Raw genomic sequence first — 15,022 nt, forward strand, 5'->3', positions numbered from 1 at the left:
AGGACATGCTAAAAATTTAATGTTGCTTTTTTGCAAAATTTTCATTCAAGTTTCTTGGTTGAATGCAAGTTATGCATTTTGGCATGATGAGATTTCCAATGTCATATTAGCAAGGTTATGCTACAAGGAACTAAGGCTAGGGATAAGACTGCACTTAAGCTGCTGTGTGCAGATTTGGTCCCCTGGGTTCCAAGGAGATAAAGAATTTGTGGTAAAGGTGCAAAGATTATTGGAATTGTAGAATGTAGAGTATGGACAAGACTGGTTAACATGTTGAAGGGTGATATGTTAGATCTATAAGCTCCTGACTGGGTGTTATAGGATATTATCTGATGATTTTTTTTTTTATATGGAAGATGGAGAAAGAACACACACGGGCATCCATGGAAGTTTGTTTGTGATCAAAAGGAGTGAAAGGTTTTTTTTTTACCTCTCACAGAGCAATAACTGAATGGAACAGTTTGTCCCTTGAAGTGGTGAGTGCATTTAATGTGAATGAGTTTAAGAGAAGGTATGGCAGCTAGTTTGGTAGATGTATAACCTCCCTTGGTGAGTCTTTGACTCCCTGGAGGTCTCAATAAATAATAATAAACAAAATCTGAGCAGAATATTTTGAAAATATTAAGAAAATAGAATTTATGAAATTGATTGCATTATATGATTATATAAATGCCCTAGCTCACTTCTCTTAAAATACTTGAAATGACCAGTAATTATTATTATGAACAAGTATCTCTGGAGTCATGACTCATGGTGAGATTAGAAACAGTAAGAAGCAAGTCAGATAAGGCATTTGAAAAAAAAAAGGGGGGGGGGGGAAGACATATATAATATAATTTTTAAAAAAATTAAAAGATCTAAGTGAAGGTTAAAATTATAACTTCTTAAAATTTCAAACATTTCAGCTTGAAAACAAACTTGGTCTTTGAGCAAGAGAGAAAATTTGTGCAGTTTGTACAGAAAGTAAACTACTAGGCATTATTGTGCATTTGACTTTGAGTAAGAGAGACTTTACATAGAGGTATTACTTTTGGAACTAGTTAATCCCATATGTCTGGTTAAGTTTAAATAAACATTTTAAACCTTTTGCAAAGTTTAAAATAAACATTCTTTTCTTTACTAGAGTAGCAATAAATCCGAGAGCCTTTTCTAGCATGATAAAGAAAAAGTGAAATTTAAACAAATAGTGATTTAGTCAACCAAATACTGTAACAAGGCGGGGAGAGTAAATGAACACCTTTTAATATGGATAAATAATTCCATTATCAAAAGTTAAAGCCAAAAATATGTAAAAAAACAAAAGGAGAAAGAAGCATATATGCTAATATTGCAGTACAGACTTCATTAAAAAATACTGTAATCTGATGGCTGAAAAGTAAATTTTATTTCATAAAGACAGATTTAAATACTTCACTGATATTTTGTTATTACAAGAAGAGAGAGAGAACACTAGCTAGCCAACAAGAATTCTTCAGATGATATAGATAAGTATCTGTATGCTTTGTCATAGAAGATAGCTCATATCTTATAAGAAACCATTCCTTGTCTTGTGATCTTAGACTACCACATTATTAAAAAAAAGTTGCTTTTAACACTTAGTTACAGTTTAGTGTAGAGAAAGCAAGACTTCATGAAAGAACTCTGCATCTTTCATATCAGGGGACATGAACAAGCTGAGATGTAGCAGCTTTATTTTACTCTACAAGATGGAAATGTGAATTGTAGAGATGTTGACCATGGGAAAGAGTTTGAGATATAAAAATGCAAGTAAAGTAAAAGTTTGTTTCTTTTTTTTATAGTGTACGATATGTTTTTATAGTGTCTAATTCAGTGCACATACCGTCCACTGAATTAGACACTTTTATTTAATACTGTAGACCTCCTTTAGCCTGAATTAGAGCACATATGATGTTTGGCATACATTCCACAAGATGTTGGATTGAATTTGTCTACAACATTACAGGCATTCACCATGTCTTTACTCCTGGATCTGTTTTTCTAGCATGTTCCATACATTCCTAATGGAATTCAAGATCCAGGCTTTGTGGTGGATGGCTAAGGAAGATGGTGAAGTCGCTGTCATTCTTGCTGAAGTACTTATATTTGATATAAGTACTAAGTATTTCTGAGTCAGAAAGAATTCACATCTTCAGAGACACTTGAAAGTCTATTTTGATTGCTATAGTCAGAAGACTTAATTTATAGTGGGCTGTTGTAGATCTTTTAATTCAAAACATGAATGTTTTGCACTGCTAAGTTTTTATCAGCTGCATAAAAATATCTGCTATCCAGGTAACAAAATTTTTTTCCCTCTTGAAATTTGAGGAAAAATTATACAAAATTTGTATATAATAAAAACAGAATTTAAGAATACTGCATGTGACATTGTATGCAGTTGTCTGTTTCTAGTAAACATACACACAGTCACTGTTACACTGACTTAGTTGTGCATGTTTTGGGGGAAGTGAGCTGGTTTTTGGATTTCCAACAAAATCATCAAATGCCTGCTACATTAAGTTGTAATGCATGTTGTTGCTGTTATTAATGCAATATTAAGATATCATTACTTTCCAAAATGATAGAAACTAGCTGCTATAATCAAACTACACTCATGCAGATCTAGACTGAAGTATGTGGCTTTTCTAGGCTGTTGGCAAAAGCTCCAACGTTGTCATGGTAATCCAGACCATGTTCAAATGTTTAACTACTGAAATCAACAGTGGAAGACTGGTTTTGTCTTCCACTTGATTTCAATAGTTTAAGTGCATATTGAACTTCATTAGTAGCTTTGAGCTTGTCAGTGTTCTTTCTCGGATATGCTAGTGAATTTCTATTGTGGTCCCTACAGGTTTGCTCTAGTGAGAGTTGAGTGTATGTTAAACTCATCCTTCGAGCTATTTTGCCCATTTTTGTAGTATGTCTTCTGAACTTCATCTCTGTCCACCATTACCTCCAATACACTAACCTTATAAATTTCTTGCAGCCCAATTCCATATGTTTACCCTTAATTTTTCTAATGCCTTAACGATTACACATGAGCTATTTATCAGTCTTAACTTTCTGTCTGTCTTGGAGCTCTTCATATAATGAAACTATCTTGTCCTTGTTTGATAACTCCTTTGGGATTCTGCCAGTGTTGAGCTTTAAACTGTCTAGTTACCATTTCTCTTACAGTTTCTCATTATGCATGGTTGATTATTCCAAACTGCATAGTTATGTTTATAACTGACCTATGTTATGTGTATGCACTTATAGATGCTTGAAATGATTTTGTGTGTGTATGAGAGTTTTATTTTTTTATTGTCAGCCTTATTTTACTGCACTCTGTAATTCATATACAACTTTCATTGCAATAAATGATTTCCTGCACATATCAATGTTCAGTATAAAATAATATATTGACCAGCAAATGTACAGAGACAAAATCCATTTATGTACTGATTGAAATAAACTAAAATATAATTCTGCAATAATAAGAATGGAGAAAACTTGAAACTTTAAAAAAATTGAAGTTGTTTTAATTTTAAAGTGTCATTGAGCTGATGAATCTCTGAGAAAAGTTAAATAATTCTTATTCAGCTTTTGCTATAGTACTATTATATTGAATGCATATATTACAACCAGCAACTGAACATTTCCAGCCAGAATTCTGTAGCACTGATGCTGTTTTAGAAATTCAGAAACAAGCTATTCCGTTAGTTCTTATAGATTTGCTATACTGTTGACAGTACATTTATTTTGAAAGAAGTGAATTATGGCAAAATGATGCATCCACTGATACATTCTTTGTTAATTTTATCATATGGAATATTTATAGTATCAAAGACCAAGGAGATTGATCTAACTTTATTAACTCATTCTTAAAAGTGTGCATTTCTTGTAGGTTGTGCGTTGTATATGTCTAATGAACCATCCTATTCCCAATACCAAAGATGCTTTATCTTGCCAGATAATCATTCCTCAAAAACAAGTAGGAAGAAAGTCTGGTGAGTATAAATAATCCTGCATATCTCTAGGAACTTTGATTTGATCATAGTGTTATATATTAGATATTGACATCTTTAATATGATTTTCTATATATAAACATTTGTCCACAGATTTAATAGATATTTCACTGTCGTATTGAATATTCATTGTGGCTTTAAAATTTTAAATCCTTTCCTTGGTCTTTATGCTGATCCCATACACAGGAGGTTAGTTGATTGGTCAGCCAATAGTATGTTAGTACTGTGGATAAGTAGAGTTGAGAAAGGAGAAACTTGTGCAATGTATTTCTTGGGAAACACTAGAGGAGACACTTCCAGAGCACAGTGGAAGAAATGAAAGAAAGGGAAGAAAAGAAACTTGTTCTGCAAATTTGAAGTTGAACTGGTCGGTGGCTGCACATACATTTCATTGGATTTAGTAATGTGGAGGAATTATTGATGCTAATTCATATGACTAATTGTATTCAGCAAAAACTGAATGCCTGCAGAAGTTGGTGGAAAGGCAACCATATCATTAATCAGCCTAATTGCTCTGTATTGAGTGAAGTAGTTTTAAAAGCCTCCCTAAGAGACCCCAAATGTGAGAGTATGTGATAGTTGAGCAGATTTGTGAAAGCATTATTAGTTGTGAAGAAATGCCTTGAGTGAAAGAGGAATTGTAGTTTTTGAAGCAGTAGATGTAATTGATTTCATTTATGCCAAGAGACTTCTTGATTTTGAGCCCAACCTCATCTTGTTTAGAGATTTGGGTGTTTTCAAAAGTAATACCAGAAGAAAATTGTTTTTTGTGAGAAACATGACAGAACTATCTTGGATTGGCAGTCAACTAGAGTAAGTCATTGATATATAGAAGGAAGAGGGGTGCGGTGAGAGAACAGAACTTTGCAGAAACCCAGTATTAGTTGCATAAGAACCATCCACCATGCTACTCAGGCAAGATTTTTAGTGAAGATGGTAAATTAAATATGGAAATAGACAACAGAATCTACAAATCTGGTATGGTACGAAGTCAACTGATTAAATTTATATGGAATAAGAGAAATTAGTCAAAACACTTGACCAAAGACTAGAGATTGCAGATATGAGAGTCCTGAGTCACCAGCCTGGTTGGCCAAGTGGATAGCATATCTGCTCTCCAGCCAAAAGGCTGCAGGTTCGAATCCTGCCGTGGGCATGGATGTTTGTGATTGTCTGTGGAAATAAGAGTGGTGGTCGGCGATAGATGGTTGGTGTAGTTGCGGTCAGTTGGTGATTGAATGGTGAAGACAGAGTTGTAGATTAGGTACCCTCCCTCAATGAGTCTTTGGACTCCCTGGAGGTATTAAATAATAATAATAATAAGGAACAGATGGCAACAATTGCAATATCATATTAATAATGAGGATATTAGGAAAGAACTTGACATTGTCAGCATCCAGGAATGTGTTAGCAGAGCTAAATCTTAGATGGTATGATGATTTAAACAGAATGGGAGAGGAAAGATTAGCAAAACTATTGTTCTCTGCCAGGTTGGCAGGGAAAAGACCCATGGGAAGACCAAGATATAGATGAATTGATACAGTAAAAAAAGTGCCTTAGAGGATAGAAATATGAGATCTGATAATGTTGGAGTCTTGACAGGTAACAGGCAAAAGTGTAAATAGGAAGTTAATAATGATGCAAGTTTTTCATTTAGTAATATCATATCCTATACATCCCTTGAGGGTACACCAGGAATTTGATGATATTAACTCTGTTAGGTTTTTGTTTTTATTATATGTAGCAAAGACATGCATTGTTTTGTGAAACTTTTATTTCATTTAGTGTGTGTGGACCAGCTCAAAATGTAAAATGTATTTTTGATTTGCGGATCATCATCACAAGTTTGAAAAACACTGTTCTGTTGGACCATAGGCACAAATGAAAATGGGGACATTATCCAAGTCCCCATTTTGAAATTTGTCCACATCACTCTACCTGAAATGCCTGCCAAATCAAGAAGTTTGTGTTCAGTGTTGAATACTATAGCTATTCCTTCCTTTCCCTGACTTTGTCTTAAATTAATGGTAATAATCTCTATATAATAATAATACCTATGATAAAGAACCAAGAGGCTGTTTTTTCTGGTGGCATAAATTAGACTATTAGGTGTATATAGACTGTATAATGGGGGATTTATTATCCCCTTAACTTAATTTAAACTTAACTTTAGTTCTCTTGACATTGAGTTGGAATTTGTGATAAGTTCCCCTCTCCCCTTTGTCCAGATGGAGTTTATACATACATTTCATGTAAAATTCAATTTTATTGTCTTCCAGATTCAGAATTCTATTCTGATTTTCAGTGATGATCAGACATCAAAGATGTCTTGGGAAATGTAGAGAATTAGAAATTTCCTAACCAAATTATGGAGCTTGTCACTGATCACTTGTACTGTGTCTTTCTATTCATTCCAAAGATATGAACTATTTCTTTGGAATGAATGAACTCACTATGTTTCTACCAACTAGGATGCCTTGTAATTTTTTTTTTTTTTCCCCAAGGGTATAAACTGTTACTGGACAATACCAGTATTCCACCAAACAACCCAATCTGTTGGTGAATTGCAAGCTTCACTATATGAAGGCTAGATGATAATCAGTGATGTGATTGCTCACTTTTGGTGTATATAGATGATTTTTTGTCATGTGCATAACCATTCCATGACACAAAAGCAGCAAAAACTAGTTTATTACACTGGTGTCCAAAAACTAAGAACAAACTACATCTTTCATATTTCTTTAAACTCATTCACAGATAAGGAAACACTGAAAGCCTTCTCTGGCAATGAATTCCACCTATTCAACATCTTCCTCAAAGCAAAAAATTAATCCTAACACCCTTATTAACCATTCTCTTACACAATTTCCAGGGATGACCCCTCAACTCCCCTCCTCCTCACCAAAAAAGAAAAGTCATATTCACTGAAGTTTGTTGGCTGTGAATTTGTGGAACCCATTTTCTAAGTTTAAGCTCTTTTCTCACTATAATGCAAACAAATAGTTTTCCTCACTCACATTGAAGCTCTCATGGACAGCTTTGATTTCATCCATTAGTCATTCATTATGGAATTTATAATTCATCACCTAGTACAAACTTTTGGGCCATTTTTGGCTTGTGTATGTGCACACTCACTCGCTCACGCAGTGTATTTTCTTTAATGCCATGCCTATCTTGTTGGTTGCCTGTGTTGTGTTGCATTGCATCCATTTTACACACTGAAGAAACTTTTTCATCACATTTCACTGTTTTCTCAAACTTACTTGCTATAGATATCATCTTGCTCCACCTTTGCTACGAGTTGCCTGGTGTTGTACTACTTACCCAGGTAAGATAGTACAACACTATATATTCAGTCCTGAAGATATTTTCAGGCGCAAACTTTGTTTGCTCTCACTGGGATAAAGGATTAAACTAAATTTATCATAGTCTAACCTAGTGAAAAATAAACTTTCAATAGATATCATTTGTCTGGGCATCATCTGCACTTTAGATTTGCATTGTTGGGTAAGTGTCATTTAACATTAGCTTCCTCATAATATTTGTGTTGAAATATTAACAAAATTAAAGTGACCAGTGAAAAACCCATTCTTAAACAAATTCCCCCCCCCCCCTTTCAAAGATAGAAAGTTTTGAACATTTCTATATTGCATAAGGAAAACAAACTTAAGTGATGAATTAACTTAGCTGAAAGTATCTTGTTATAATTTAATTTTTCTTTAAAAACAAAATCATAGTGATATTTTTCTTTATACAGTAGTGAAAAAATTAATCTAAACAAGCTGACTTTTTGTCAAGGTTTTGGTTTTAGGACACTATTTTGGTCGAGTGCTGTGTGTTTTAACTATATATGTTTATTAATACTATTGTGCATTTTTAATGGTGTAAACAAGTTGACATTCGTAGCATTTTATTCATTTTGTGTAGCTATAAAATGGATACATCTCCAAACAAAATATCTATTCTTTCTGAGCACATATCCATAACACAAAGACAAATTGCCAATGAGTGTGGTATTAGTTTGGGTACTGTTAGTGCGATTTTAAAGAGGCCTAGGGAGATGGGTACCTTTTTTTCTTCTGACAGAAACTAGTTAGGAAAAGCAGAATGCATCCAAGGTTGTCTGCTGTAGACTTAAATAGAGACGTGGCAGCTAGTGGGATTAATGTTTCTGACATGATAGTCTGTTGAAGAAAGATTGTTGGAAGCAAGGAGGATTCCCCACTCAAAAAAAAAAAAAGCTGTTGATGAACACTCTGCAGAAAAAGCGGTCCAGAGCAAAAGTGTACAAAGATTGTACCGTTGAGAAGTGGAAGTCGATCATATTCTCAGATGAGAGCCATTTCTTTGTCCAAGGAGAGCAAGTACCCCATGTTTGCAAATCAGCGGCTAAGAAGACTTCTTCTGCTCACCTTCAACAAGCTCCTAAATACTCAGCTTAAAAGATGTTCTGGGGTTATTTTACACATGATAGTCTGGGATCACTTGTGCCTGTTGTGGTATAATGAAAAGTGACCCATACATAAAATATTTGAGAAAAGACTAGTCTCACAGATCCAGAAAGACAAGGAACTTATCTTTTAACGGGATATTGCTCCATGCCACACTTCGAAAAAAGTGTGGCATGGAGTGTAATTCTCCTGAAATTAACTGAATGGAAAATTTGTGGGCCATAGTGAAAAAAGAGACTTGGAAAATTAAATTGTGATACAAAGGATAACTTAATACAATCCATTATGAAAGTATGGTTTCGAGATGCAGGAATAAGAAAAATCTGCTTTATATTTTGAAAGTCCATGCCTAAGCAAATTAATGAACTTATTAGGAACAGAGGAGCACATATAAATTATTGGGTAAAGCTTCTAAGTTTAATTTTTGTACTTATTTTCTTGCAAAATTAAATTTTTCTTTATAATGTTAGTGTTTGGATTACTTTGTTCTCTACTGTATGTGGTTTCAAGAATAAATCCTTCACTCTTAAGTTTTTCTGCATGGTTATTTTAATTTTCCAGGAAGATATTCTTTTAGGCACAAGTAATAATGTTAAATTAGTGCCATTTATCGGAGTACACTGAAAGATTGCAGGAACTACACACACACACTTAAACGTGTGGTCAGTGATGTTGTTTACTCTTGCCTTGAAGTAACAATCATTGAATTGTATGTTATAATTAAATAGACTTCAATCAATTCCTTTAAACGTACTTTCTCTAATTTAAACTTCATACCCCACATTATTCTGAAAAAGGAAGATGTGCTCCTCATTTTAACATTGAAAGTGTGATATAGCAGTTTTTAAATTAGCACCATTAAAACAACTTGCTGTAACAAACTACAAAAAAATCTCAAATGAAGACTCCCAAAGCACCAATGTTAAGCTAAAGAATGCTGTAGTAAACAGTTATTATAGTTCTTATTTATAATTTTTAATTTTATAGTACTTATAATTCAGTTATTTATAGTTCTTTATAGTAAGAGTAAGCTGTATATACTAGATTAGCTTGATTTTTGTTTTGTTTGTTTGTTTATATTTACTTATTTATTTTACTTTCTTAGATATATATGTATCCCTTGTGTCTTATACACATCAAGTAGCTGCAAAAGGATGGTTTATTGCTATGGTTAGCACAACAGTTGAAACAGCAAATCCAGAATTGGAAATAAAACCTGGTTTAGAACTTTTGGGACCAATAAAGCAAAAGTAAGTGTTTAAATATGAGATTAGTTAATGTATTCTTGTCTATGTATACTACAAATACGTAAACAGTAGTCTATGTATTCTTGCCTTATCATATTAAGCCCTTTAGTTCTAGCACTGTTTCTGTAAAAATAGTTGCATTGATATTTTATTTCAGGAATTGCAAACCATCTCAATCACTGTTGATTCCAATTTAAAATTGGGAGTGTTTGTTTTCAAAAATAACCAGCTATCTGGATGGTGAATAAGGGTGGAGTTGTCTTCCTTCCAGTCTTTAAAAGTTGAGGCTAAATGGCCTTGTCTACTCCCTTTAGGGAGAATCATTAATGACCTTTTTGTGGAGTGGTACTGCATGCTTATATCTTACCTATTTTGGCATTATTTCTGTACAACTATTTTATTATTACTAATAATTTTAGATGTTTTGTTTCTTCCACAACAGCTCTGCTTTGTCTAGATAGATTTTAATGAAATGAAGTGTTAGATTTTTACTAAAATTTTCAAATCATCTCAATTTCTGTTTTAAATTAAACCAGTTTTAGTGTTCAAATGATTACAAATGACAATAACTTTTTCTTTGTACATAAGCCAAAGACGTGCTGCATTTATTAATGTGATAACAAATGATCACTATAAAAATTGCTATTGTAAAATGCATCTTTTTTTATGATTCTCAGATAATTTCATATAATGTATGAATGATAGTTGCTCACAGTGTATTATATGCTTGCAATTCCTCTCTCTCGCATCAGGTTTCTCTTTTCTTTCATATTGCTCAAACATTTTCAAGCAGATTAAAGTCAGAATTAAGGCCATAGCAACTAAGTCTGTGAATCAATGCTTGTAAGTTGCTTTCTGGCCGATTTGCTTGTTTTATCATAATGAAATTCCTGACATGCACCCTCAGTGGGTGTACAGGATATTATGATAGTACAGTACGCCCACAGATGCGAGACCTTTCAACGCTTCTGTGCATGTCATAAAAAGGAGAATCCATTCTGATAATAGGGTAATCAATCTGTCTTCTGGAATAAGTTTGTTTATTATTACAGGTCGGAAAATTTAGCCTTTCTTTTACGAACATTGTAGTTTCTAAAGTGGTGACTATTTTGCTTGTATAACAGTTGGAAAAAATGTACATAGAGTATTAACAAAATTAAAAAAGATTTAACATAAAATAAAAATTTAATGAAATTTATTTTTAAGAAAGTTTTGTCATCATCAAATTCCTGACATGTACCCTCAAGGGGTGTACAGGATATGATAGTACTACATGAAAAATTTACATCATTACTAACTTCCTATCTACAATTTTCCTCGGAATCAGTTTATTTGTCAAGACTCCAACATTACCAGATCTTATATTTCAGTCGTCTAAGGAACTTTGTACCGTATCAATCCACCTATATCTTGGTCTTCCTCTGGGTCGTTTTTTTCCTGCCAACCTGGCAGAGAACACTTGTTTTGCTAATCTTTCTTCGCCCATTCTGTTTAAGTGACCATACCACCTGAGATTAGCTCTGCTAACGCATTCTTGGATGTTGACAATGTCAAGTTCTTTCCTAATATCCTCATTTTTAATATGATATTGACATTGATGCCATCTGTTCACGCCTCTAATCTTTCTCAGGACTCTCATTTTCTGTGGTCTCTAGTCTTTGGTCAAGTGTTTTACTTCTGACCCAGTTCTCAGATCCATAAGTTAAAACTGGTTTGAACACTGTCTTGTATACAGCTAATTTAGTGTTCCGACTAATTTCTCTCTTATTCCATATGAATTTATTCAATTTACTTCCTACCATACCAGCTTTGTTGATTCTGTTGTCTATTTCCATATTTAATTTACCATCTTCACTAAAAATCGTGCCTAAGTAGCTGGAATGTTTTACTTGTTCCACAGGTTCTCCGTTCACAACACAGTTGACATTTTCACGATTCTGCCTATTTTCATTGTCTTTGTCTTTTTATTGCTGACCTTCATACCATATCTATTACAACAGCTATTCAATTTAGTCAGAGAATCTTGCAGACTTGTAGTGGATTTATTAAGTATAACATCGTCCGCATAAAGCAAAGAGCTGACATTAACATCTCCAATTTTGATATCAGGTTTAATACCACTTTCCTTCATAAAGTGATCCATATAGATAATGAATAACAGAGGGGATAATTTACATACTTGTCTCACGCCAGATTTAACATTAAACCATCTTTCTGTACTTCAGTTCTAAGTATTGCTTGATATAATGCCCCATTGACACCATATAACTGTTGCATATTGAATAGCTTCTCTCTTGGCACCTTGTCATATGCCTTTTCCAAATCGACAAAACTTAAATACAGATCTTTGTTATATTCCCATGATTTCTTCACTATTTGTCGTAAAGTGAAGATCTGATCCTGGCGGCCTCTATTTGACCTGAATCCAGCTTGTTCTTCCACAATTCTTCTCAACCATTTCTCAAGTATACTTGCATATATCTTACCAGGAACACTCAGTAGGTAAATACCTCTGTAATTCTCGCATTCAGTTTTATTTCCCTTTTTATATATGGGTACTATGAGAGCTCTACTCCAATCATCGGGAATTCGTCCCTCTGTCCAGGCTTTCTGAACTATGCAGTGCAGCCACTGTAAGACTTTTATACCACCATACTTCAGCATTTCTGGTCGAATATCATCTACTCCTGCTGCCTTTCCACATTTCAAGCCTTTGATGGCTTTTTCTACTTCAAGTATGGATATATATTCCTGACTGCATGCCTGGCCAGTGTTTTTTATCACTGTGCTGTCATCATTGCTTGTTTCATTTAGCAAATTTTCAAAGTAATTACTCCATACTTCAAGGATATCTTTTTCTACCGTTTTCATGTCACCTTTATCATCTCTAACTCCTTTTTACAGCACTCTTTCCTCCATTCCTAAGCTTCTTCAACAACCTCCAGAATATCTTACCACCTTCTTGATATTTATTTTCTATAGTCTTGCCAAAGTCCTCCCATGACTTTTGTTTAACACACTGTTTAGCTTTCTTACATTTGTCTCTGTATTCTCTAAGAGCACAAGCTGACTTATTTGCCATGAACTTTTGATATGCTTTCTTCTTTTCCTTCACTGCCTCTTTAACTTCCTGTGTCCACCACGGAGTTCGGATTTTTTTATCCTTGCAGACACCCTCACCACATGCCTCTCTGGCTGAATCAATCAATGTTTTCTTCAGAGTTTGCCACTGAATCTCCAAGGTTTGGTTCTTGTTCTCAAACTCTCATTTTTCCTTCAATAATCTTTGTGTATTTTAGTCTACAGTTCACATCTGAGAGCTGCTCGACTTTTATTCACTTTAAAACTTTCTTGCATGTTATTTTTTTCAATATGAAATTCAATTTTATCTTGCTCAAGACTAAATAGTGATCACTTCTAATTTCAAATCCTCTGTACACTCTGGTATCCTGCACCAGGGAGAAAACATCACTATCAACAATAACATAGCCAGTGAGACTTTCTTATTCCTAGCCTCTTCTCTCCATGTGAATTTGTGTACATTTTTATGTTGGAACATGGTGTTAGTAATAACCAGTCCATGTCCTGAGCAGAAATCCAACAGGTATTTGCCATTATTATTAGCTTTGCTCTTTTCTCCAAATTTTCCCAAAATATTTTTGTATATCTGACAATCACTTCCTACTCTGCTATTTAGATCTCTAACAAGGACCAACTTTTCCTTTTTTTATTGTGTCATTAGCTTTCTCTACAGCCTCAAAAAAAAATTCCTCCATTTCTACCTTAGTGGAACCTTCTGTGCGACCACAGGCACAAATAAGTCTCATTGTCCAGTTTCCCATTCTGATATTTGCCCAAATCACTCTACGTGACACTGCCTGCCATTCAAGAAAATTAGCCTTGTATTTTGTGTTGAATACTATGGCTACTCCTTCTTATCCTTGATTGTCATTGCCTGTATAAGAAAGTTTTGTATAAAATAAAAATAATTATACAGAAAAACAGAAATTTGTTCAAATGAACTTAGATATTCTAAACTTAGTTGAGAGAACTGAGACACTTTAATGTCCTAAACCGATTAATTATTTATGACTTGTTTTGACTCTTTAACAAAACCATGCAAAAAAGAAAAAAGGTTGGAAAAAAAAAATACCATCATCAAATCCTTTTAATCTTCATAGTCATCTGAATTGGTGTCCAAATCGGCATCACTTTCACTTAAATTGATCACCAAAGGTTTGCATAATTCTTCGATAATTCCATATCTGTTCCAATACATATTTTCCAATGAGGTGACATGAGAGCAATATTTTCCCCAATTTTGAACTGTAATACTTTCAATCACCTGTTCTGAAAGCTTAAAGAGTTTCGACATATCAATATCCCCAGTTACGTTGCGATGATGAATGAAAATATTGAGTATACCCAAACATACTCAATATCATTAATATCACAATGATATGTTGGTAGCCTCAAAGCTAGGAATCCATGCTCTTTGAGCAAGTTGTCGAATTTAAATAGTTTAGTTGTGGGCGAGTTTCTTTTGAAAGTTAAGCAATTCCATTTTTCGCATATCTGGGGAATGAGAAATGTTATTTGCAGAGAGCCAATCCATAAGAACTTGCTTCTTATTAGACCAATTTGGAACTTTGTTTAATTGAATGGAGTGATATGAAGCATTATCAATTATAACAACAGAATTTTTGGGACGGTTTGGAATCTGTTTTTCTTCTGTCCACGTTTCAAAGATCATAGTAATCATTTGCCCATGGTAATCTCCAGTAGTTGAATTGGTTTTGTATAATAAGTTTGAATTCGGTAAAAAAAAAAAAAAAAAAAAAAAAAAAAACATTTCTCCACCCGCACACAAAATTATCATGCTCTGTGAGGCATTTCCGGATTGTAGCACTCCATATTCTTCTTTAGATTGCCAACATTTTCCAGAAGTTAAATTATTGTCAATCCAAGTTTCATCTAGATACATAATCGGTCTTTTCTCTTCCCTGAAACGTCGTATTGCTATCAAATACTGTGTTCTAGATAAAACAATGTCACTTTTCTCCATGATTAGTTTCCTTTTATTCTGGGATTTTTTGAAATAAAATCTGATTTCATGAAGTACTTTCCTTAAAGTTTCTCTTTTCCAAGGAAAATTAATTTTTTCTTTCAGCAGAGGAATCAATTTCGGAACAGTTGGCATTCTTTTCTCGACCACATAAAATTCGTGAATAGTTCTTCTTATAACGTCTACATCAAAATCATTCAAAGCTACGTTTCTCGATAGATTTCTTTCACTGGCGATTTTTAGGAGATTTAAAT

The 15,022-nt window shown here is 33.8% G+C and overlaps 1 protein-coding gene across 1 annotated transcript in view; it reads left to right on the top strand.

Annotated features, from left to right (window-relative positions):
• Positions 1-15,022, top strand: part of Gdi (GDP dissociation inhibitor) — a 110,408-nt gene that overhangs the window by 75,507 nt on the left and 19,879 nt on the right. Inside the window, exons 7-8 of the mRNA XM_090400272.1 lie at positions 3,884-3,986; positions 9,562-9,706. Of these exons, the coding sequence (XP_090256398.1) occupies positions 3,884-3,986; positions 9,562-9,706 (248 nt within the window). The remainder of the gene's footprint in view (positions 1-3,883; positions 3,987-9,561; positions 9,707-15,022) is intronic.

This window comes from Typopeltis vanoorti, chromosome 11, assembly GCF_054136105.1.
Source record: "Typopeltis vanoorti isolate ZY-2024b chromosome 11, IOZ_Tvanoo_1.0, whole genome shotgun sequence".
Taxonomy (NCBI): Eukaryota; Metazoa; Arthropoda; class Arachnida; order Uropygi; family Thelyphonidae; genus Typopeltis; species Typopeltis vanoorti.